This window comes from Larimichthys crocea, chromosome XIII (genome assembly GCF_000972845.2).
Source record: "Larimichthys crocea isolate SSNF chromosome XIII, L_crocea_2.0, whole genome shotgun sequence".
In the NCBI taxonomy this organism is placed as follows: Eukaryota; Metazoa; Chordata; class Actinopteri; family Sciaenidae; genus Larimichthys; species Larimichthys crocea.
The window spans coordinates 37953545-37980033 of NC_040023.1; the positions used below are offsets into that span (position 1 = coordinate 37953545).

At 41.5% G+C, this 26489-nt stretch overlaps 1 protein-coding gene across 3 annotated transcripts in view; it reads right to left on the reverse strand.

Moving 5' to 3' along the window:
• znrf2b (zinc and ring finger 2b) overlaps positions 1–25933 on the reverse strand; it is a 40944-nt gene extending 15011 nt beyond the window's left edge. For all 3 annotated transcript variants that reach the window (XR_002043155.2, XM_010739112.3, XM_019279274.2), the window contains exon 1: positions 24952–25933. Coding sequence is in view for 2 of the 3 variants with exons in the window: in XM_010739112.3 (XP_010737414.1) it covers positions 24952–25366 (415 nt within the window). In the remaining variant the exon portion in view is untranslated. The remainder of the gene's footprint in view (positions 1–24951) is intronic.
• Between the last annotated feature and the right edge of the window lie 556 nt (positions 25934–26489).

The following is a 26489-nucleotide window of genomic DNA, read 5'->3' on the forward strand; positions in this document are numbered from 1 at the left end:
TCTCCAGAAATTTACTGGAAACTTTCAGCCCCTTTGAAACTCTAATCAAGACACTAAACTTGGTATTGGTACTTTGTGTCTTGGTTTCTTTGTAAATATTAAAAAGGAGTGTTTTATATAAAATAGAAGACAGAGCATGTGTGTAGAAGGATCATAGCAGTGTTCACACACAGTTAAACAGATGTCTCTTTCTGGCTATAGGTTCATTCACTATTATATCAGTGACCGTGTGTATGAGCAGATTTGTGTGTATGAAAGGTCACAGATGATTATTCAAATGTTGTTATCCTTAAATGTTCCCAGTTCCAGATGGTTATATTCATCCATTTGTTTTAATTTCAATCACAATTATATTGTCAAAGCAAATCCTGCCCTTTCCTCTGACATCACTGTGCCCTTCGTCACAGATTACCTTCATAGCAATCCTCATCTATCAGCTGTTAGCATCGTCTGACACGACTGTGAATATGTGTGCTTTCTACAAGAGTACAATATCTCCACATGCTGGAGTACTGGTGGGATGAATAGATTATTGCTATAACCTATTTAAGTGAATCACAACACACATACACACACACACAGGATGTCTCTCAGGATCTCCTTGCCATCTGCTGACGATTAGGAATGTGTAGTCTGGGTGTATTTATTTGAGAGAGCGGTGAGGACGAATTCTAGTTCTACACGACTCCAAAAGTCATTCTGAGAAATATTAAAAGTCAAAGCTCAGCACTACCTGTGTGGCCATGATGACTCATCCAGTAAACTGTATGGGATGTCATCCAGGAAATTAAGTTGCAAATTAAACTTGAACTCGCTCTTGACGGCATTAAAACTCTGCCCTCTTTAAGTAGAATTATAAAAATCACTCACATAAGCTGAATATGTAAACATGCAGTGAATATTATCTATGACCCTGGAGCATGTTTCCTCTTATTTCTTATTGGATTCATACCCGCAGAATGAATGAAGACAAACAGTGAAACAAAGGTGAACATCTGAAACATCTGCTGTCTTCAGGAACCAATGCTGAAAGCTGAAAACAACAAAAACAACCATGACGGTTGGAAATGTTTGTATGATGAGACAATAGGAAAGGTTTGAAAGAGTTTTCCTTCTCTTCAGGCAGACGGATGTCCTTAAAATCATCATTGTTATGCTCTGATCAAAGCATGGGGATGAAACATGATGCACAAGAGAAGAATTTTAGTTTCAATAAGAAGAGGAAGAATAAAAGAGGAAAAAACTAAAGTATGACACTGCTGTCATAAGAAATATCATATTTGATAAACCTTTTGCATTGTCTGTAAACATGGTTCATTCCCCTTACTTCCAAAAAACATTTGGACTTTAGAGTTACAGGATTTCCACTTGTTAACTCACCTGTGTTAACTTTGCTTTATTAGGGGTGCTGTGTTTGAACAAATTGTCAGTGTCAGTCTTTTTTGAAGGAGGTGGATGAGCAAGTGACTACCAGTGATCAACAGCAAGAATCATATTGTGGTTGGCATGGCTGAATTTCAAATTTGGAGAAGTTTGTAATTGTAGAGGTTTGTAGAGGACAGATGCTGGGACCATGTAATGGGGGATAGGCATGTTGCTAAATGCCATCAAGTAAAAATCTTCTGTTACAAAAACTAAAACGAGCTTCCCAACAAGCACCGGGCCTTCAATAGATTCTCACCACATAGAAGTGCTCTCCTAGGGCTCCTTCGGGCATAGGAAAGCCCGGAAGTCCAGCAATGACCTGGCACAGAACATGCTTGATAAGATGAACTTAAGTAGGTTTGAGGCTCAACATCTTGGAATGGGATCAATGGAAGAAGCTCACAGTGGCCTCATTTGCCACAGGGGATGTAGAGAAGAGTGAGGTAGGCCAAATAAACAGTGAGTATTTTGTTAGTCACAAATGAATGACACTGGATCAGTTTGGAACAATCGATATAACACATTTGAACATCATTTGAGGTGCTCCATAGTGACTGGTTTATTAGTGTAAATGAGTGAGAACATTTGAGAAGACGTGTCTGGTTTCCACACTCCTAAACTGCTGTGGGAGATGCAACGGGACTTCTACATGTAGAGGTCCGGGGTCCGTCAGTAAAGTCCTAAAATGTCCTAAACATCTGATCAGTGGATGTTCACGTGTTAGGTTTGGTGAGTTTTAGGATTTATATTCTGCTCATGAATTTTTCTTCTACTGTGGAGTTTAAAGAAATATGACCCTGTCAAGCAGATCATCTCCTGGTTAATGATATGTAATCTGTACTCTCACAGTATGCATCAATGTATTTCCCAAAAGACTGAGAGATCGCTAATGATGAATGAGAGGAGGTTTCACCACATGGCAGCTGGGTCTATTTAAACCCCTGATGGTGCAGTAACTGTTCTTTAAGAACTAAATGATTGGCATCATGTTTGATGATGAGACAGAAAAACAAGACTAATGTTATTGGCTGCATGATGCTGTACTCGCTGTTATCGCATCAACAAGCTAACGTGCTCATAATGATAATAACCCGATATGTAACAAGAATTATATTTACATCTAAACTGAGTGTGTTAGCATGCCAACATTTGCAAATTAGCATTAAACACTCAGTACAGCTAAGGTTAATGGGAAGATATCGGACAAACACATATGGTGACCTGATGATGGCCCTTGAAGGAATCGGTTGGTGTTTCAATGATGGTGATTTTTGACCAACCAACTGCCCAGTTGTAAAAACTAAGAAACTCTTCACGCTGTGTCATCTTTCTCTTCATATTCCTCTCAGGCAGACTAAAGCAATAATTACAGCACGTTCCCATCATCTCAATCTATTGGTGGTCATAGAACTCAGTCCGAGCTGTCTTAAGTCGGCCTTTTTTTCATCTCGACATTCCAATAAACTCAAACATGTTTATATTATCTGAGGTTTTTAGTCCCAGCTCATGCAAATAGCAATGTTTAATCACATGAACAGTGCCAACAACCATCGGGAAGCAGGTGACTGGCTGCAGTAGTAGTAGTCTTGGTTCTCTTGTAGAAAGTTGTAGAGTGAGTGGGAGTGCCTTGTGGACGTGTCCTCATATTTGTACCTTGATCAAGTGGGGAATAAAAAAAAAAAAAAAGTGGACAGAAACCACAGCAGCCTTCGAAATGCACACACAAGGAAAGCGGTGGACAAAAGCTGTGTTTGTTTCTGCTCTTTGTGCTCACTTTTTCCACCAGGTACATGATGGGAAAATGAATCTAGTTGTAGTCTTATAAATAATGACCCTATGACTTTTGACACTGTCTTTAGATGTGAGAAGGTGTCAGACTTCAGTCTTTGACTGACTGAATCAAAATGTTATTTCGAACATGTAAAGCCAATAAAAAATAAAAATGAAGAAAAGGAACATAAAAAAAGAAAAGGTAAACAGGTCAAACCTGTACACACACCAACTCAATTGTTACATTCTCTTAACCAATGCAAATTAAATTGTACATGTTCAAAGGGGAGTAGGAGGAAGTACACACTTATGTATTCCTACCCCTTCTCCTGTACTTATTAAATTATGATTACTGATATATTGTAATTTATAGACTGTCTCCTGTACATAAATTTAAAAATTCTTTTTGTAGTTTCTAGTGCATGGTAGACATGAGAGATGAATCCATGTACAGACTGGCTTCCCACTTTATCATGCTGCTCTGAGGTATACATCAAACTCTACAGAGCTGCAGGACTTATCACTGTGTATTGTACACCATGGTCAGACGGTCAATTGCTATGCAGGATGTAGCACTGGTATAATGTACAAGGCCATTCGAGGCAGATCAGTATCGGTATGTTTTGTGTTTGGACCTTTATACCTACAACTTTACATCTAACAAAAAGAAGTCTGTTATTACAGCCCTTAGAATAATCTGCAGTCTAGACTCATTGCAGCCTCTTTATCTGGTTAATCAGTTTTAAACAGTTTTTAATATAAAATGTTCTTGCTGCAGTTCATAATTCATTCTGTCAAACACTTTATTTTTGTTCTTTTAAAAGATATACTTGGATTTTGTCTTTGTGACCTCTAAAAAAGATTTTCTATTTTCCCTTGCCTGGTTTGAGATACAGGTTCGTCTAGTCACAGGAGTAGATTTTTATTCTCCATGCTGACAAAGACCGGCGTGACACAAGCAGTTTAAAAGGTCTCCTTTAGTTGAAGAGCTGCATGCGTGCCAGCAGCCACAGCCTATAAACTTTACAGCCCCGGTTCTTCACAGTTTTGACTGAATAAGCATCGTATCACTGATCCCCATCTAATCTGCTGTTTGGAGAGCATCCCAAGGTACCGTGTTCATTATCCACTGCCCTTAACTCAGCTCCCATCCAGCCCCTGAATCAGCACATCCTGGACTCTGTGCTATTAAATGGGATTTATGAATCATCTTTTTATCGATCAGTTCGCTGATCATCGGCAGGCCTGGCTGCCCCTGGCCCCTTTAGCTCAGTGTATCCCACGCAAACACCTACAAGCATATGAGACCACAGGCACTTAGTATTACTTTCACTTTAGTTTTTTTTTTTTTTTTTTACAAAGGCAAGCAAGTTCTCAGGTTGAGGATTTCCTGGGAAAAGGAGAAGGCAGGTCTTTTAGAGGGCAGACATCAATCAGAACTGACGGGATGACCGGCTGCAGCCCCGCGTGCACACAAATGAGAGCTAGAAAAGGAAACTGTCCAGGAAGAACAGAGTCACAAACAAAGAAAAATTACAACATAATTCATTTTAGGCACTTCCAAATAATGAATTATTTTGTTTTCCTGAGCCTAATTTGAATTCTGTATCCATGATATTTTCTGTGCACCACCAATTAAAAATGCTTTGCTCTGTGTGGGTTGGATTCTGATAGCTGCTTCAGTTTTAGCACCAAATTGGCTCAGCACAAGAAGCCAACAAATTCCAAACTGGATCACATCTCAGCAATCTCATTTTGCCTGTGCAGACTTTCAGTTTGGTTGTAATGAAACTGTTGATCATCAGTAGCAGGTTACATTAGCTGTTGGTAATGAACATGTGGGGCCATTTTTTAATGGCAGTGCAAGCAGCGCTCTGACCTTCTGCTGTGACCTTAAAATTCACTTTTCCTGTCCTGTGGGATATTTTGGCACATAATTCAAAAATCAACATGTTAGCTGCAGCTGGGTCTGAAGGGATTTGAGCTTCTAAAAGACTCAGATTTGCAAAAATAGGTCTCCATCCTTAGGTCAGTGTAAAGAACTAAACAGGATGCTGGGAGTAGCAGAGCTGAGTCGATGCAGCTGACAACACAGGGTCATCCCGCTGATAGCTGTTGCCCTGTATAATTCATGCTACTGACACCTGCACTCCGAGGGACCAGGAGAGGTTTAAAAAAGGAAGTAGAGTGAAAATAGAATAGGAGGGAGGGGGCTTTAGGATGCTGGGAAATGGGCCGAAGCAGGGTAAATGATGAGAGGCAAATGTGACACTGCAATGTTCGTGGGTGTGTTTCTCCATCTCTCCCTCAATAAACACTGGTGTCACACACAAACACACAGAGCACCAGAAGGCAGCGATGGAAAGACTAAAATATCCCACTCATGTCCAAGTAAGGTCATTTGGAAAATAACATCTTCCATGGCGGTCCAACACTGTCACCCCAAATATGACCCAAGCCCCCCCCCCCAGCAATAATAAAACCACATTATCACCTTTACCAATATATGGTATTAGACAATATTGTGAAGGTGGTTTTATTACCGAAGTTACAAGATGTAAGCGAATGGTGCCTCTGTTATTTCAGCTCTAGCACAGGAGCTTTGGACCATCAGGAAGAGGATGTTTTCAGGCCAGATGGAGACCAGAACCAGTGCTGTGCCAGAACAAGAGCTGGGTAAGCAGGCAACAAAACCAGACTCCAGACAAGAGTAAATCTGGTACTGATGAAATGATTAAACTGAGCTTAGTAAAATAAAAGGCTGAAAGAGAGATGTCGAGCTGGTCTTCTTGCTGTTGGAGTAGTCAGTAATATTAGCTGGCTGCTATGTCTTGTGTTGTTGACCTTGCTCGATGTTTGGCTGCATAACGTGGATCTCGAAGTGTCCCAGAAGCGTCTCTACGCTCTGCTACGCACTGAATACGCATCTGTTCTAGCAGCACGCGTCAATCTACACAGAGCACCTCGAGCGGTTGGAAGCCAGACACAGAAAAGGCAAAATAAAATACCCTGTGCAAACTGCCAGTCGTAAAAACAGACAAAAGCAAAACTAATTAACTATGTAGCATATTTACACAGGTAGAAGCATATTTAGAAGAATATACACTGGGGGAAATGTCCAAATCTGAGCAAGTAAACAAAGTCTGGTGGGCTAAACGCTCGCTTCTGAAACGCTCCCGGTGGGGTTTGAAGTCGCGTGCAGGACGGCCCAAAACCACGGCGCATACGCGACATGCCAGAGTGGGGTTTCGGAGCCTCAAAAAAATAAGAAGAATGGTTTCTCCTCAGCACAGCGTTCATGCGACATGTAACTCAACATATGAATATGTGAAAGTCATCTTTATTTGCAGATGGCCGATGGCAGTTAAGGAGGCCAATGCAGATGTTCAGGCGATGCATTGATGCATCCCTAATGGTAAACATCAAAAACTAACAAATCTTTCATAATGTTGCTTTAAGTCAAGTCAATTCTGTTACTACTAGAACAAGTCAAGGTTCAGGACAGTTAATCCGAGAAACAATGACTTCCTGGATACAGTACTTTAGTTCAAGTTAGGATTTTTAACCAATGGTCAACATTCTGTAATGAAGCCTTTATGATTTCTTTAGATGATAAGATTGATACCAGTCTTATCTAACTACTACTACTGTACACAGACATATTACAAATGTTGATTAACATTAAACATTAAGTGTTCAGTGACTGTGTTCAGCTTGCAACAGTGTTGTCTACTCTGTGATGCTTCCAGAAGTGCAGGATGGACTGATTTGTCTGATGGACTGATTAGCAGTTGTCTTTTATGTGTATTGCAGTTTTTACAGATGAAACAAACTACAACTACAACTCAACTCTATAATAATGTTTTTCAACTACAGACAGCAAGCCACAGCCCTGTTCATGTCAGCTTCCTATCAGCAACATGGCTATAGAATCACCATCAAAAAGGGACTATACACTGTTTGTATCTGGTTTCACTTGTTAAGCAGAAGCAAAGTAGCTAATGTACGACCTTTATCTGTTGTGACTACAAGATTAGCATCCGGAATTAGCAGCTCCCAGGTTGGGATAACAACTGTTTTTCTGCCGTTTTCTGCAGAGGTTGTGTGAATGCAGCATGAACACAGATATGAGAGTGAGAAAGATCAAAGCACAACAGACCTTTGCCCAGAATTTTAAGATTTTAAACGTAAATCCCCAAAACACATAAAAAAAACAACTTGATTATTTTCATTTGAATATTTCTGAAAACAGCTGAAAGCAACACATGGACTGCACCAGCTCACACCAGGATAATGTGTAAAACATTACCTAAATATTCTCTGGGGTTTCTACTATTTCCAATCATGGTCAGTGCAAATCACAGTAAAAGTTCCACCAGGTGGTGTGTGCAGTTAATCATCTGCCATCTGAGACTCAACAGATGGACAACACTTAAGAAAAACAGCAAGAGGGGGTTAGGGGAAAAAAAAGAAAAAGTGGGCTGGCAAACAAACCAAAGGCTTTAAGTGCCTGCTGACTGGCTCTTTGTGCTGTACATGTGGACGGGGCATGGCTGTACGAGTGTTGCCACAACAGGCACTGAATATACTCACACGCAATAAACCGAGCCAAGTTAGTGTGGAAAATACACCACCCGCAGTGTTTTTTACTTTGACTGTGTGTGTGGCAGGTCTGCTCTTATCAGCAGGAGAGCTGGAACACAGTGAGAGCAGCTGATTGTATGATAATCAAAAACTATGAGCACTTGTGTGGATCATAAATCATAAGTCCCCACAACAGCACTGCATTAGTATTGTTGTTCTCACACACTGCTCTCACATATATAGCATCATAAGCTTTACAGCAGTATGTATGAGATGTACAGATGGTTACATGTTTACATATGTTGTTTTTGTTTGTTTGTATACCTGGAGTATTGTATCAAAAATAATCTCCCCCTGGGATTAATAAAGTATTTCTGATTTGGATTTCTGATCTGAATTGGTGACATGTTAGCTTGATGCTACAAGAACAAAAGCTAATAATAAGGCTACACTAATTATTATTTTTACATTAACAATCAGGGTTACAAAATGTAATGCAATGTTTGTTTGTTTTTGTTTGTTTTTTATTTTTTGTATTATTGCATGGATGTCTGCTTATATTGATGTTTGGATATGATACAGTTTGTTTAAATTATTATCAATTATTATCAATTTCCAGCTAATTCCCATTAACTTCCATAATTCCCATGGAGTTTCAATTTGGAATATTCCCAAAATTGGAACTTCCAATGGAAAATTGCCGTTATTAACAACAGGTGACTATGTGTAATGGGAGTCGCTCAAAGTGACAAACTTACAGAGAATTATCTTCCAAAGTGCCTGAGCTTCCACTGAGCTCTACTGAGCATTTTAGCATCTTTCAGTTCATTGTTTTGGTTTTCAGGCTCATTAATGCATGTTACTAACTAAGCTTCTTCCCCGGAGTTTCTGTGCTCTCTCATCCAGCAGGTTCTCATGGATCGTGGCTGCTGCTGTGGTCCTGCATGACGTTCACTACATATATTATTACTGTCATTATTGCTACCATTTCTCCATCACAGTTTATAGTTAGATGCACAGCAGCAGCAAATCATCAACTGTGTCTCTCTATCACAGGTTCCACTGCTACTGTAATCATTTTATCAGTCATTGTAATTCATTGTCATTTTATCATTCATTGTAATTCATTGTCATTTTATCATTCATTGTAATTCATTGTCATTTTATCAGTCATTGTAATTGTACAATATGTTTGCGTTGATTTGTCCTGTATAGTGACATCCATTGCACGTCTGTCCGTCCTGGGAGAGGGATCCCTCCTCTGTGGCTCTTCCTGAGGTTTCTTCCACCTTTTTTCCCTGTTAAAGGTTTTTTGTGGGCAAGTTTTTCCTCACTCGAACCGAGGGTCTAAGGACAGAGGGTGTCACTTCCTGTACAGATTGTAAAGCCCTCAGAGGAAAAATGTATTGTGTGAATTTGGGCTATACAAATAAAATTTGATTTGATGACTCCTGTTTATTTTAGTCTTTTAGTCTCAGTGCTCTTATCAAACTTTCCACCCAGAGCAGGTGGCTGTTTTTTTTTCTGTGGAAAAGCTCTGATAAACCAGATAGCACACTGCCAGATCAGCACTCAACAGCAGACAGCCACAGTTAGAGACTGGCTGGTGAACACAATGCAGTTAAAGAGACCAAAACAGAGCTAAAAGGAGAGTATTTTTGGACATACTGTTATTACTGTTATGCAATAATTGCATAACAGTAATAAAATATTGAATTTTTATTTAAATATTTATTTATTACTGCGCAAAACAAATATATGTGGCTGTCAGAAACTACCCACTCTGCAGTGTGGTTCAACACACATCGATATTTAATAATAATTGAATATTGTAATTTCACTTCACACCTGGAAGAATGCACTCAGTAGGGTGCAGATCTCCACCAGGCAACAGATGATGAAGCAAAAGCCAACACAACTGCCAGATGCGACCAGCAGAGATTTGGTTTGGAGGGTTTTGAAAAAGATATGCTGCAGATAGAGATGTATACAAAGTGTTTTTGTGTAACATAGTCTCTAATGAAGAAGAGTTGAATCTCACTCATTTGTCCCTGCAGGCTCCCCAACACTGAAGATGATGGCAAAAAAAACAACACCAGAGAGTTATTAATCTGATTTTGTGCCTAACTTTAGTGCATTATAACTTATCTGGTATGGAATTACAGCTGCTTTGATTACAATGAGCACCAAAGTGTCTATGCATGGTCAGAGGCCAAAATCAAGCCTACAGCAGACTTTTCAGCCTAGCTGTCACTCCATCATGGATGCAAGATTCCAAACTGAAGCAGCTGATGATCAGTTGCAGCACTCATACATGTGCACAAAACATACTGAAGGGCTGATGGGTGCAGGAGTACGTGAACTGTAGCTGTGCACAGATGCACGCATGGACACGATAACAATAACCAAATAAAGATGACTTTCAGTTTCTCTTCTTTACTTCTCTCTGCATGACTTTGAAACATAAATATGACTGAATTTGTTAAAAGGTACATGAATATGTGTCAGGGCAGTACGTCTCTCAGTGTTGGACTCATTGCCAACCCTGCAGTAAGAAGTAGATACTGTAGTGGTCGGTCTTTATTTACACACTGAGAAGTTAGCAGTTGCTAATGTCAGGGACAAATAATGTGGTCAGACCTGCAGAAAATTATTAGGACTGATCAGTGGAGTTCTGTGCAGAAGTGTCGTACACTTGAACAGGATTAAACATTATCTGCACTGACAGACTGAAACAGAAAGTCCAAAATGGGGGAAGCTATCATGTTAGCTGTGTCATATGACTTAAAAGTCTTCATGATGTTAACGAGCCACCAGCACTGCCTGTTTCACAAAACCGTGAGAATTCTGCTGTGTCAAAGCTGGGGCAAAGCTACAGCTGCTAAGCCTTAAGCTTCCAGTATGCTTCATCAGAACTGCTTGTCAGATGATCCAACAGCATTGGAAACCTATGATGGTTGGATTTTCACCCCCATCAAGAGTCGCATCACTCTCTCCTTTTCTGTTCTTGGCTTCCTCCGCCAACATCCACTTCGGTCTTTTCGCCTCTGTGATTTTGTACATAGAGGCTGCTGAGCCTGGTTACCTGGCCTGCTTGCCCAATTCTGGTTCATGCACAACACCAGCTCTGCTCCCCATCAGCATTCCCCTGTGCCCTGGGCCTGGGCCTGAAAACCTCCTGTTCGCCTGGACCTAGTGGTCTGAGCTCACAGTCTGGGCAGCCCGTCTAACAAACTGAACTAACATCAGCTGCTAAAGATCGCAACAGGTTAGTTTACCATGCATCAGGAAACTCTGTAGAGCAGCTGGAGGACATCAGAGAAAAAACATTTTATCTATAAAATATGATCCAGTTTTACCAAAATCAGTCAAATAGTTGGTGGTGTGTGCAGTACAGTTACGCACTTTTGTACTTCCAACAGGTGATTGTACCGGGAGCACTTTCAAAGTTACATAGTGCAAGAACAAGCGTAAAGCGAAAGACAGGGAGACCATTGACATGATGACATGTCAACGTTCTTTAAATATTACTTTATGCTAGAAAAGTTACACAAGGTTACTTTAAGGTGTAAGTATGTTTCAGAAATGGCAGTTGTTGGATCTTTAAACCATGTACACCCACAACTATCTGATTTCAAACTGAAACTTTACACTTCACACGATTATGGAAGTGAGAAAGTATTCTCCAGCGCACAAAGGAGGAAACAAGAAGTGAATCCAAAGCCAAGTGTCTCTTTAGAAGCCTGTGTCACGGCTGATACGTCCATGCAGTGAGCATACGTCTGCTGCATTATTCAAATGAAGGGACTCAGCAGCACAGATTAGGAGAGTGGGTAGACAGTGGCTTATCTCATCAAGATAGATTTCAGCTAACCTGGACTGACCACTCAGCTCTGCAGTGCCTGAGCTCCTGTAACCTCGCACTGACATTTCTCCATTAACACAACATTATTGTTCTCAGTATGAGCGAGACAGAGCGCAGGTAACACTGTGTGCTTGTTAGTGAACAATGATAGCAACAGTAAAAATGGTTCAGACACTGCTCCGTCTCTTCACAAGACTCTTTGACAGCTCCAATCTGGCTTCAGCTCTTTGCAGAAAACCGACTGGCAGCAAATCCATCCTCGCTCTGCAGATGGACTATATAATACATCAGCCTGTTTCTTTGAACAATCGCAGGCAGAAACAGCCTCCTGCTGCTTCTCATCAAAAGGGAATGGAACAATGCTGCTACTGTTGAGGAGAAAATGACCACATTTATATCTAAAAACATTATTATTATCATCTTTTAGTCACTGTCACAAGCCTGTTATACTGATAGTAAAGTCATATACACATGCACTGCATATGTAATACTGACACATAGTTCAACTTTCACACCAACATAACATGTCAATATACAATATTGTATAGCAGGTACTATTATTCTTCATATTTAGAGTAGAGGCCTGTTCACACCACAGAGTGGTACACTGAAAACTTACGTGCTTTGTGAAGTATTGTAGTTGAAGATTGGTGGCGCAGTGACTACTTGCACAGCTAGTTGGTGAACTGCTGTAACTGGTCAAATAACTGCCAACCTGCTACTGAGCCTTCGTACATGGGGCGGTTGCTCTACCAACTCAGCTAAAAGACACCCCATTTCCGTTGATGTTTGCATTTTGTTTATCATTATACACAGTTCTGGTCCGTTCTCCACTTGTCTTAATATCCCACAACCAACTGTTTTAAATTTGGTCATCTTTCCTTGGTCTACGATGAATAACTACGCTACCTAGATGCATTAATTCCTTCTTATGCTCAGCACAGGGTGTTTTATTTTGATTCTCTATGCCGTTTCTATTTTCTAGACATGCACAAGAACAGCCGCAAACAGCTCCGCCGGTGAAGAGAGTTCTTGGAGTGGGTGAATAAAGCTCTCTGAGCTCGCTAACTGAGTGTTAGCAGCAAGCGGCAACCTCCGTGGCTGTGAAGTGAAGCCTACACAGAAGTGCCACAAACTGCAGTTCCTTGAACGGCCACTTGAGGCTGGCGAGAGAACGAGTCAGTCATCATAAGTCCCCATATCAAAATGTTTACACACGTTTACAGCCTGGTACAAAAAACTGTTTTGGTCTCTATAGCTAATTTCCCCGTTCATGACAACTGTACTGAGGGTGAATTTATATACAACTCACCTGTTCAAATATTATTAAGGACTAAAATTATGTAGAATTAACAGCATGGCTGCTTTTACTGAAAAGTACGTGTTGTGACAATAAATTCACACAGTTTACTCAGAAGATGTATGTGTACAGTCTCAACACTGTTCCGCTGCTTGTTTGTGGAGTTAGTTAATACCCGGATTAATTAAAAATGAACCGTGCAACACAGCAAATAGCTTCAATGAGTCAGCACTGTCACGTCTCGCTATTTTTTCAGCGGTGCGAATTTCAGACGAAGTGAAGTTCATTCGCATGTCTGTGTGAAATACTTTACAACATGCTGGAAGCTTGTTGGCACAGTAAGTGTAGAGCTAACACACTAGCAAGCTCTGTCTGACAATAAAGGAACACAGTTTATCAAAGACGTACTGGTACCATCCACTCCAGTCTCATAATTCTCTTTTATGAAGCAGTGTGTACTCAGCAGAGCACGGTGGTATACAAGTGCATAATGAACTCAGTTAAGTAAGTCTGATAGCTTCTTCTATGTCTGCATTTACACTGCTCTCATAAGCAAACATGCTTTTGCATAGTTATAATAGTGCTGCATCTTTGTAATAAGACAAATCCTGATGAAAGGAGAAATCAATAGAACAGAAATTCAATATCCACTGTACAAACACATGCAACTGTCACTGGATGGGAATGAGAGTGTCAATACTTGACCTGATAATGTCATCACGTGACTGTCCTGTGGGCTCATATCATAGTTGTTGGAGACATTTCATTCAGATGTGTTTTAGCTGTGAATGTGTCCCTGTATCACAGTGAAACCACCAAGTCATCAGTAGGGTTGGAAATATCCATGGGAATTAATGTGAATAAATCGTGAATTTACAAAATTGAAGGTTGACTATTGAAGCCACATATTGATGATATTATGGTGGGAATATATTTGATGTAGGATATTAATATTTAACTTCCAAATAGCACATGAAAGTGTATTCATACAGTAGACAGGTAGCTGATAAGTTATATACTAAATAAAACATAGATAGCATCATTATATTGAACATTTATGAGGCTAAATTATGCTCAAGTTCCAGTTTATTCCATTAATTCCCATAAATTTCTGATTTGGAATATTTCTAAAATTCCCCAGCTTCGCTTCCCATTTGAAGGTTTCTGGAAATTTACCAGAAATTTGCAGTCCCTTTGCAACCCTAGTTGTCAGTCAGTTATTCCAGTCTGTGGAGCCTCAAATGCAACTGAGCTGGACAGTGTCATTGAGGCATCATACTGGATGTAAACACATGGCACTGCTGCTCTTCAGGTAAACCACTGTGAGACGAGTCAGTGGTCCTGTATAACAGATCGCTGGAGAAAAAGGTTTGCCAAGTCTTCACAACAGCAATCAAGGAAGTAACAATGATAGAACTCATTGTCTGATGATGCTTCCGGTGTAGCCAGACCAAGACGTCTTCTGCAGTCCATTGAGCAACTTGATACACAAGAATGAGGAGAACCTCTACATATGCATATGAATACAGATAAGTTTGAACAAAAAGTTAAATGGTCATCAGATAATAGTTGATGGGTTCAAAGATTACATTTCAGCCAATGCTTTTTACCTTTTACCCTTCATGTGGATTCTGCATTCATATGCAGATATCTCTTTATATAGATTACACTGGTACTGACATTGACATCATGCCATATAATAACATTAACTGTAACTGATCTACTGTACAGTAGTAGCAACTTAAAAGTTCCCGTTCAAGCTGAACGCCAGCTGAATGGCAGCCGTCTTCCAGCTGAGTTCCAGCCGGTTCCCTGCAAAGTCCCGGGAAAGGAGAGACCCCCCTCCTTCTCCCGGGCGTGTCTATTTTTTACTGTAACTCCACCCATTCGTGTAATTACAGGGTATGACCAGGAGATGGCGCTTCTCTCACAGAACTTTTTTACAGTTGTTCTACCTGGAGATGACGTAGCTTACACACCTCGTTAGCATTCTCGTTGCTCAACCTTTTGTTTGCGCTTACAGTAATGGGCTTTTTGGTCTCTCAGTGTCACAGATCACAGAGCGGAAAATGCAGCTGGTTTGACTACTGCATACTGTACAGTAGCCGTATGATTTGAGCGTGTTCATGAATTGAAATTAAATTTAAGGTGTTTATATCTAACATGTCAGCATTCACCAAATCAACAACATCTAGGCTGTTCTGTCTTTACTAGCGGTGGGCCGTTATCGGCGTTAACGTGCTGCGTTAACGTGAGACTCTTATCGGGCGATAAAAAAATATCACCATTAATCTATTTGCAAAGCTGTTCCAGCCTCTCAGGTCGCTTTTTTACTTTTTTACTTTTTTCTCTTTTGTTCGTTTTTGTTTTCTTCACTGTAACTCCGTGGAGTCCTGATCTCTATAGCAGTTTAGAGAGTTTTGTGCTTTTGTCATGTTTTTCTCGTGGTTTTTCTTGGTGATGTTTTTTAAATGCCGCTTCCACCTGGACAGCTGCCTTTGTTTACTCAGAGAAACAGCTGATCGCGCTAATGCCGGCCGGCATTGGCGCAATCAGCTGTTTGATTGGCGCGACTAATCTATGGCCACCACTAGTCTTTGCATAATTACAGGAGCGTCTCTTCTCTTGTGTTCGCGCCTCTCTCTCGTTTATCTGCATGTAAACAACAAACTAACCCTTAAAAAAGTTACAAAAAACGGTTCGGACGTCTCAGGGCTGCCAGGCCTGTGTGTCAGACCTGCAGATACAAGCGATGGTTTATTTTTAATTAACAGTTTATTTGGAGGGGAGGGCTCGTTGTTGTTGTGCGACATAGAGCTGCAGAGACGAGCGTTTTGGAAGCCCTTTGTTATGCAGGTATTTACTGTAGTGCACGCTTTAGGCCAGGTAAACCATACAAACCTCATTAGCATCTCATTGTTTGCACTTGATGGGCTTTTTGGTCTCCCAGTGTCACAGATCACAGAGCGGAGAATGCAGCTGGTTTGAGTACTGCATACTATACAGTAGCCTTGTGATTTGAGTGTGTTCATGAACATGAATGACTCCTTTTCATTTTCGTCCATTCCATAGGCTAAATGGCGTAAATGGAAAGAATATTGTAGTGACCCGGAACAATGAAACTACGAAGCAACTGGTTTTGCTGGACTTTATTCCTAATCTGGAACACAGGCTCCTGTGGCCGTAGCCAACGGCAAAAAAACAATAAAACCAGGCAAGCACAGCAGCATATAACATTAACACATTAGCTACTTCGTGCCCCTCATCGCCATGGCAACTGCCATGACTGACAGGCTTCACAGCCTCTAACAACGCCACCCCCCCAGGCGTCACCCCATACACTGCAGCCTAACTTACTGAACACAACTCAACAGCCACAGTGTATACACAGCCCGTTACAATATGTATGAAATAAGTGAAGTATGTTTGGTCTTAATAAAGTTTGCAGTATATATGTTATGTTTTTATTCTACATGGACACCACTGTTTATTTTCCACTATGCCTCCCTCCATTATAATAATACACGGCACAGCTTTTTAAAGTCCAGAGAGAAGTCTGTTGCAAAAGTCCACGGTGACTCTCCTTTGCCAAAACGTCTGTATGTCCTCGACGAGCTCCTGTTTTGTGCCTGGCTTAGCCTCCTTGCGAATAAAGTCTTTCATGGAATGCCTAAATATATGTTTGATGGTTTCGTAAGCTTATACTGCAAACTTTATTAAAACCAAAAATACTTGACTTATTTCATACTTGATTCACCCGTAATTCTTTCGATTTGCGCTTTACGCCATTTAGCCTATGGTCACTGTTTAAATCAACAACATCTAGGCTATGTTACGGACGTTACGAGCGGAGTTTTCTTTAATAACGCGTTTATGTTGGCATGTTCTTGTTGCTGCCTCAGTGTTATCTTATCACAACTTTTTTTTTTTCCATCAACTGATCCGCTGATCAGCTGATCAGCTCACCCCGGCGTATCTGTTCAGATGTGTCTTTAGACAGTCGACGGTGAGAGCGGAACATCACTGCTCCTCCCCGTGGACAAATGAGGCATTGCAGCTGGTTTTCAAACAGACTGCTTAGGGGCGTTTCCAGTCGGGGCCTCACTGACTACGTCATCGCGGGGGATTACATTTCGGTCACGCACCAGCCAAGGACCTTGACAGGACCTGTGACGGACCAGCCACGGTCCCGTCACGGTTCCGTCACGGAAACACGGGAACTTTTAAGTTGCTACATCTGTACATGCCATTTGATGAGGAATCATCCAACGTTCAGACCAAATCAAGACAGCTTCTTGATGCTTCACCATGTTTTGTCTGATTGTAATGTGGAAATTATAAATCAATCTGATTGATCAAAAATGACACAAATGCCTTAAATAGTTGAACTTCAGTGTTCATTAATACAGTTTGGTGTCACCGCTAGCCGTCAGACAGCAGGTGAAATACAGACACTACCCACAGGAGCAGACAGCTGGCACTGTTTAACCAGAGGTCAAATGGGGACAAATGCTGCATGCTGTCTGCAGGCTGGCCTTGGTGTAATGATCTACCTATTGTTGTTTTGCACTTCTTAAGGATTCTGTCCTAGAAAGACGCTGGCGTACTCCTTTACAAGATTTATTTCTCAACATCCTCTTTGCATGTTTCTGATTTTCTGAAGGAAATTATGACACATGCAGGAAGAAAGGTTTAAAGCCCTACTGGCTCCATTTAGATGCTGCAATAGTCATCACATGATGAAATGTCATTCATTTTTCTGCAACAAATACCAACTGCTACACTGGTTATGTGACATAAATGTCAGACTCCATGTGGGACTTTAATTATTTTATGGTTTGCTCAGCAGGCTTTATCTGCTAGGCTAGCTGTCACAGGGTTAATATGTAGCTACAGCGAGCTCCATCAGCTTCACTAATAAACAAGCAAAACAGTGACAAGTGACATCTCCTGTACCAACAAACAAGGAGCAAAACATGGTGGAATAATACCAGTTTGACATGATACCTGCTGGTGTGGAGCGGTATTTGTTAGTGGAACAGCGTGGCATAAAAGCCCTGTACATGGATGCAGGTTTGTTGCACCTGTTACATTTAAGTAAGACAAAATATTACTTTTATGATGGAACGTGGTGACATCACCTTCGACCCGGATAGAGGTCCAATCAGGATGACGTATCATGAAAAATGGAGCGTTATGTCTGGAGAGGTGACATGCTGTGCTGTGTGCTGCAGAGGTGTGACTGACTGTCACATTGTGCTTCCATCCGAGGCTTTTGGCACTCATACAAATGTAAGGAGGTGCTGTGTGCTACACATGACAGCTTGTTGCAAATTAAATGCATATTTCAGAAAAATATTGCAGCTACTGTTGCTATTGTTGTAGAGAATAGAGAATCTGCAGCTCTGAGAAGACACACTTATTATACCTTTGACCTGGATATAATGTAGGTAGAAGCAGGCAGCCGAGCTGTGATCACACTCTGTGATAGGAAGCTGTATCCGCTCATATCACACACTAACAACAGGAAAGCGTCTCCATCATGAGCTTACATTCTAGCATGGACGGAAACTCTACGTACACCCCCGAGCATAATGGTTACACAGTCTGGATAATGACACTGTCTTCCTGTGCTGCGAGTCCAGGAAATGGAGCCAGTACATGACTTTTTAAAAACCTATGATCGGGTCCAGTTCAAGGATTTAAAGACATCCACACCAACTTAGAACCTTCTGTGCCAGTCTGAGGGAACAGTGTCAGAGATATGAATAGAAATATCTGGATTATCTACATAGAATGTATATTACCCCTTCACTATTTATTACTTTTCACTATTTGTTTCTATCTTCTTGTACTGTTAGATCTGTGTAAGCAACTTTAAACCAGTTCCTCTCATGTTTACACATTCTTGGCAAATAAAGCTGATTTCAGATCTGTCTATATATGATTCAGCGTGATCTGGAAGGCAGATCTCTCCTATAGGACTTGCAAAGTCTGCGTGTTCTCACTGCCGTTTCCTTACTGAACTGGAGTGCCAAACTGTTGTCACACAACAGAACGATGAATTTATAGTGTCTTCAGTTTCAGTGTGAGGAAGCTGGGGGGGGGTGTAACACAGGGGATGTGGGTCTGTTTCAGTCTTTCATTTTGCTCTGCGAAGATGAATTTCAAATGTATACCTACTAACATTTAGTGTCAACTTGCAACTTGTACAATATTTTCTGAGTATGTATGAATAAGCACTCACTGAATTTTTTCTTATGGCGCCTTTGTGCTCTCTAACCCCGACAACATTTCCACGCAGATTACTGTCGACACTCTGAAACTCAGCTGTGAACTGTGATGATTTTCAAACAGTATCTTGCCCAAGGACACTTCGACATGCAGACTGGAGGAGCCGGGGATCGAACCATCTGATAGTGAACAAGCCGCTCTATCTCCTGAGCTGAGCCACAGCTGCCCATATCTCATCTGTCTTAGTGTTTTGTTGTGATTTTAACAAAGAAAAAAAAAGAAAAACTGCAGGCCTGACAGTGTAGGTAATTTCTGCATCATAACTTGGTTTTATCCAAATCTATTAAAACTCACTAACCCTATCTTTTACAATATTTATCTTGTCTTCAAAGTTCAGATGAAAGCTGTTTACAAAAAGGCTTTGGGGGGGAAACTGATTAAGAAAAGACATTTCTTTTCATGAGTATCATTATGATTATTATATGCAGGGGACTGCTGTTGGAAACTAGCTTTTACTATACCCACATTGACAGCTGCTTCTGCATTGAATGTCTCTGTACTTGTCCCTTACAACTAAACTAATACATAAATGAATTCTACTCACCTACACTGTGCTTGAGAAGAGACACAAACCTTTATGGGTGAAGTGAAGTGAAATACAGGTCATGCTCTGCCATTCATCAGGTTGTTGTGCAGAGTGGATTTGGTGCAGTTTAAACTTAATGTATATATTTCTCACAGGCCTCATGCTCCGTCAGCGTTCAGCACACCTCAGTGAACAAGCAGATAACGGCTGGATTGAACGTCACGGAGCTGCTCTGCTGCATTTTCATCAGACTGTCCACTGCTGTTAAATCTGGAGGAGTCTTTAAATTAAGACCAGCACCATTAGCAGAGAGAACAACACGCCACGCATGTGTGTGTGTGTGTGTGTGTGTGTGTGTGTGTGTGTGTGTACTATTGATTCGTCCATGTGCCATTATAGAGGAAGGAAAGTTGATGAGTTGAGTTCATTATTAGACTCCTGGCTGCTGACTCACACTCACATTAACTGTGTACACAACCTGCAGCATATGGACTGTGGATGCATATGTTTGTTCTGGTGAATACACTCACTTGCATCAACATTGACATGAATGACCTGCTGCTATTTAAGGCCTTAACGCACTATGATAAAATAATATCAACAGTGAGACTTGGTGTTATGACGAACATCTGACATGGAATTATTGAGTAAATATAGCATGTTCATGTTTGCATCTAGGATGCACACGGTGCAGATAGAATATGGAACATTTCTGCATTCAAATGTCTACAAACATCTGTGCTGAGTTTGCTGAGTTGTGTTGTGACTCATTAAAGTCATGTATTGTGCATCTTTTCTGTTCACCTCTAGTTGCTAGAACTTCAAGGTAAACATGACATATGGGATATGTTAGAGTGACAAAGGAAGCTGGCAAACGAGATTAAATGTAACATCAAGAAAACGTTCACAGTTTCTACCTGAGTCACATCAGATGGGTTTTCAGTGGTGGTTGTTTTAAACACAACAACTCCCATGATCCTTTGCTACTTCATGATGTCTTATTGTTAGAAACCCCCTGCGTACGACATCACTGGTTCTTGTACAAGTACCACTGGCGGTATGTGAGCTCTCTTGGGCGGCAGGAGGAATCTCTGAAATCTAATCTAAATAAATGATTTTAGAAACATTTAATACTACCTTAATACTTTGCATTTCCTGGAATATTTTGATTCAGCATCAGGCTGCTCTATCGTCACAGTCATGCAGCGTGCATACATCCACAATCAGTTATTAGCTGAAATGTGATGGTAATATAGTTTAAAAAAAATGAAATATTAGGGAGAGAATGCAGGTGAGAAGAACCTCTGGTTCTGGAGCTGTTCCTGTTCAAGATTCAACAACAGTCAAAAACTGTAGCTGAACAGGGCCAGCCTACACGATCGTGATGGTGGTACTTGGAGAGACAGATTTCCTCTGAGGTGGTACAAGGTGTAAAAGTTTAAAGTTTGAGAAACACTGAACCACATGTTAATAATAAACTATGTAAAAATGAAACATTCTGCTTGATAACAGTCAAAATACTGTTAGAAAACATATTCATATGCACCAGTGGTTCATGCATTTTAAAAAAGGTTTCTACCTCTCGTCTGTTTCTGGCTAGTTATAATGAATTCCATAAAGGATCAGCAGCTAGCAGCACTGATCCTGCTGTCTGACTCCTTCATCTTATTAATGATGTCAGCATTTATGGGAATCCCAGACACAAGCCAGGTGTGTTACATCAGTGTAGATGTGTCACAATACCAAAATGAGTAACCACGATACTATACCAGACAAAGTATCACGGTTCCGGGTATTATCGCAATACTGCAGCCTTTTTATTATTATTTTTTTAAATGAACTGCAGTGTTTGTACAAGTTCTAAATACTTATTAATTACTTATAATGTTGTTTGGTGCATGATAAACATAATACTGGTGAAGTACAGTAAGAATTAGACTGAAACAAGTTTGAAACGAGTTTGAGCAAAATTAGTGAAGCCACTGACGACGATGCCGCGGCAGACTCTCCGCTTGAGCCTGGTGCTTCTGCCATGGTGAGTGTGTTGTCTGTGACTGTAAGCCGTGCGCGCATCTGGGCGAGACAGAACTTTAGCTTGTTGTTTGTTTTGAAGCGAGTTTCTATGGAAGCAGAGCTGTCTTCATGGAGTCCGTACTAGCCGGCAGAAACACACAAACCACGAGCCAATCAGCTAACAGATGGGCAGACCCAGCGTGCGGAAACAGCCTATCATATCCCCGGACATCACCAGTAACAGGCAAACAGCCAATCATTCAGCAGCTGTGTAGTTCGGTTGCAGTACTTGCAACGTTGGTTTGTTTACAAGGAGTAGCATGCAGAGAGAAGCCGGGAGGAGAGTAGAGGTGGAAACTGGCACAGGTAGTATAGTAATCCACGGTAGTACTGTCGTGTAGAATTTCTAGTATAGTAAGAACCATTACGATTTGGCACCGTGGGGTACCGTGTATACCGTGGGTATCGTGCAACTCTACATCAGTGTAAAAACTCATGTCAGAGATGGCTGCAAACTTCACTCACAGACTGTAATTAAAAAAAAAATCAATAATAAAACAACTTTTAATGTTGATCTCATAAGCCCCATGCAATTATGAAGAGTCGAGGAAACTCGTCTATAGTTGGGTCCAAATAGTTTGGAACAGAATGGATCAAACTGAATAACTTCACTCATGAATGTATATTAAGAAATAAACAATAAAGCTTGTCAGTTTAAACATTAAATATCCATCTTCTATCTATACTATTCGTGCAAATGATTGTATCATCACATCTCAGCTGCGTCAAAAGAAAGCTGCAAAACAAAACTCATTTGGTAAGACAGCAGCGTCAGTGGTAGAGGCGAACAAATCTAGCCGCGCACTATTTAATTCTTTTTTTCTTCCAAGACTTTTATTTTTTGGTATTCATAGTTAGCCTTGCTAAGGAGACAAGACTAGTTACCACCGCTACTGAGGTTCAGCAGAATATCGAGGAAAAGATGCATTATGATGCACATTATAGAGGACAAAGTGGACAGGGAGCCACTGGAGAGAGGCTAAACAGGTTGCTTATGTCTGCTGTGGTTAGCACACAGATGATAAATGTGTGTGAGGGTTCAAAACATTGTCCAGTAATCGTCCGATTAGAAGTCAGGAAGGAAGTTGTCACTGCACAATGAATGCCTGATAAATATCCTATGTGAGGCCACAAAAACTGGATAAATAAATTCCAAATAGTTCAGATCCAACAGAACCTTTTTGCTGTTTGATTCTTCTTCTTAAGTTTTATGAAACAAACAAGACTTTTGGTTACAGGTGCTTTGAATTTCTTTAATTCAGGATCAGGCTTTACAATACCACATCACCCACAACATCACTGAAGCAATAATCACTGGTGACTCAGTAAAAGCTGAATAGACTGATTGGACTGATTGATGATAACATGCCTTCCTCTACATTCTATATTGTTGGAAACCGTCCAACTTGACTGCAGCTTTTTGTCACTTCCCCCGGCTGCAACCACCTGCTCTCAACCGCTCTCCAAGCAGGCGGCTTCATCTCAAACGAGCCTATTGTCTTCTTCAAATGCTTCAAAGAATGCAGAGCGCCTTTGTCTTTCCTCTGTCAGCTCAACAAGAAACTACAAGGCACAGCACAACCAACCAGCCAAAACCTGCAGCACTGATTGGACACCTAAAAACAGCCTCACACTCGCCGGCCGATCGATGGAACCAGTGAGAAGGCTTCAGCGAGGAGCCTTGCAGCGTTTCTTAACAACGCTTGACTCGACTCGCACATGAGTCATCATCCTCACACATGAACGCCATTAAAAGCCACTCACTCACAAGCCAGCATCTGCATCACTGTTTGTGTGTGTTATGTCAACACAACTCTTCCTTGTGGGTCTGGTTATTGACCCAAAGAGTGTGGATCAAGTCAAAAGGTGTGATAACATCTGTCAGATTCTCAGGCTTGTTAGTGTATTTTTTGATCAGATATCTCTGTTTTGAAACAATGCGACATCCTCCACAGGCTTCTGAAGAGCCGTTTTAATGCTCAGAATATGTGGCCTCCATGTTGGTGGTCCTGTCTCTTCCGCCTCCCGGCTAAACTGGCAAAGACTTGGATCATCAGCAAACCTGAGGTGGGCTGAATGACACCTGGGTGTTAAAACAAGCCATCTGTAACAGCACTGACCTGCCAATCAAAGCATCCATGCTGTTAATCCTGCATAACTTTAAGCCTTAATATAATGTGAACATGTGAGTTGTATATAAATTCACCCTCAGTACAGTTGTCATGAACGGGGAAATTAGCTACAGAGACCAAAACTGTTTTTTGTACCAGGCTGTAAACATGTTTATTTCTGCTGTGAAGTTGGACATTTGGACATGGGGACTGACTCGTTCTGTCGCCAGCCTCAAGAGGACGTTTGAGGAACTGCAGTACACTGGCTTCACTTCACAACCATGGAGGGTGGCACTTGACAAATCCCCAACACGAGCTCTCAGAGTGACGTCTTTAAGTTGTAAAGTTGACAGTGGAAAAGAGAGAAAGCAGAAAATGTTGAAAATTAATGAATCAGTGATCAGAGCTCTGGCCTCATCATAAATCATCTGACAGTTTCAGCATTATACAAACCTGTAGCTTGGCCTCAGAGCTGGAAGTCAGCGAACACACTGTGGATATCTTATTGGCTGATTATTTTAGGCTCAAACCATAATATTTTTAGTACAGTAAACAAACGAGTATGCTGTGGCCATGGCAGAGACAATTTTTAAATCAGACCGTGGGAAACTGAAACGGACAGATCCATAACACAGTTTACTAAAAGAATAAACACAGCTTATCTCAATGAGTTCATCATCATGGGGGCTACATTTCATTTGTAGTGTGATCACGTGTTTCCACAGAGGGTCATGACCTCAGCAGTGTAAACCTCTGTGTCTGTCTCCTTTAATGAGCACATGTGTTTCCAGATGTGGCCTGTTCAAAGATGTTTGGTGCTGTCACATAACATCTTCTGATGACATCAATCTGACTCCAGAGTTTCTCACTTGCTGGCCATGCATTATGAACTGCAGCACGGATCTCTGACAAATGATGTTACATGTGTACACTGACATTTTGGTAACACTGGCCCCCATCAATCACGTGTCAGTGAGACAACACGGGCGATGCGCCCTCTTACCTCCGAACAGATGAGGCGAGAGGTGTGCTGGTAGTGATCCTATCAACAGCCGGGGACCGTCGCGCCCTCCTCCGGAGCGCTCCCTGTCCGCCGCCTCCTCCGGGCTGCTACCGCCGGACTCCTGGGAGCTGTAGGCTCCGCTGCTGTTCGGAATGTTAATGCCGGACTGAGGTCTGGTCCCGGAGCCCCCTGAGCCCGTCACAGTCCTTGCCCTGGCTCCGTGGTGTTGACTGGTGCTGGACGTGGCTCCCGAGGCTCCACCGTACGCATGGTACCTCACACCCCCGGCGGTAGTCCTGCTGACATTGCTGCCGTTGCTGTTGGACGTGCTGGAGGGCAAGTCCGAGCCGGAGTAGGCTCTGGTCCGTCCGTTAGCAGCGGGATTAGCGGTCGGGCTGCTCTGCTTTGCCCCCATGTTAACCTCCGCTGACTCGGCTTAGAAATATTAAAGAGACACTGCGGGACAGTGCGCCAGATTTACGCCGGAGGCAGATGGCTTTACAGGACACACGTAACGTTAGAGAAGAGAAGAGAAGAGAAGAGAAGAGAAGAGAAGAGAAGAGAAGCAGAACTAAGTCTGCGCGGCTACGAGCCCGCCGACATTAAAATACAAGTTAGTGAAAAGTTGAACCGGCCGTCCGTGACAGGAGCTGAGTAAAACTTTAGCAGCCGTCACCATTGTGTTCCGTCACTGAGAGTTGTGGCTGTGCCGCAGGTAACGTGGAGCCGTCCTCGGCTGAGCCGCTGCTGTTGGAGCCGCTGTGCTCCGACCGCTGCCTCCCCCTACTCAGTGTCCGCTCCGCCATGGCTCCCGAGCAGCGTGAAGGAGTGAAGAGCCGTGCTCCTCACACCTCCCTGCCTGACTACACATTGCTGAGAGAAGGAAGTGATGGAGGAGAAAGTCCTAAGGAGCCCGTTTTATCCGCGGCAGCAAGGAGACTCGGTGCGCAGGCTAGCTGTCACGCTGGCTGAGCTCACGAGGACTTCCGCTAAGAGGTTTAAAAAAAAAACCATTGCGGCGTTTTACAAACAACGTTGACATTTTTTAATTAATTTTAATTATTATTTTTTTTTTTAATGGGCTGCACTTCATATTAGATCCTACCATTTTAATTTCATTTTTAAAAACTGTTTTAGAGATGTGCTAATTGTCATTTTGCAGCCTTATGTAATAATAAAAATTATAAAAGTAATAAATAATATAATATAATTATTGACATTAATATGCTGAGCAGAACGTTTCACTATTCAACAAGCTAAGTGTCTACAGCTTCTGCTTCAAGCTTCAAACATCTATTTTTATGCTGCTCTCTGGATGTTTATTGGCTTATTGACATAGGTATAGGCTAATACTGCTAAGATAAAATCATCTGATAGTCAGTCTCTGATATCCTTACATGAATGAACCTGTAGATTTGTAGCCTACATGTCACAATTATTATGAAAATCTTTTGGCATGCTTCAGAAAAATAGCCTCCATCCTGATTTAATAAAAACGTCCTAAACATATCCAGGTTCCCACTGTGCCTGCTGCTCTT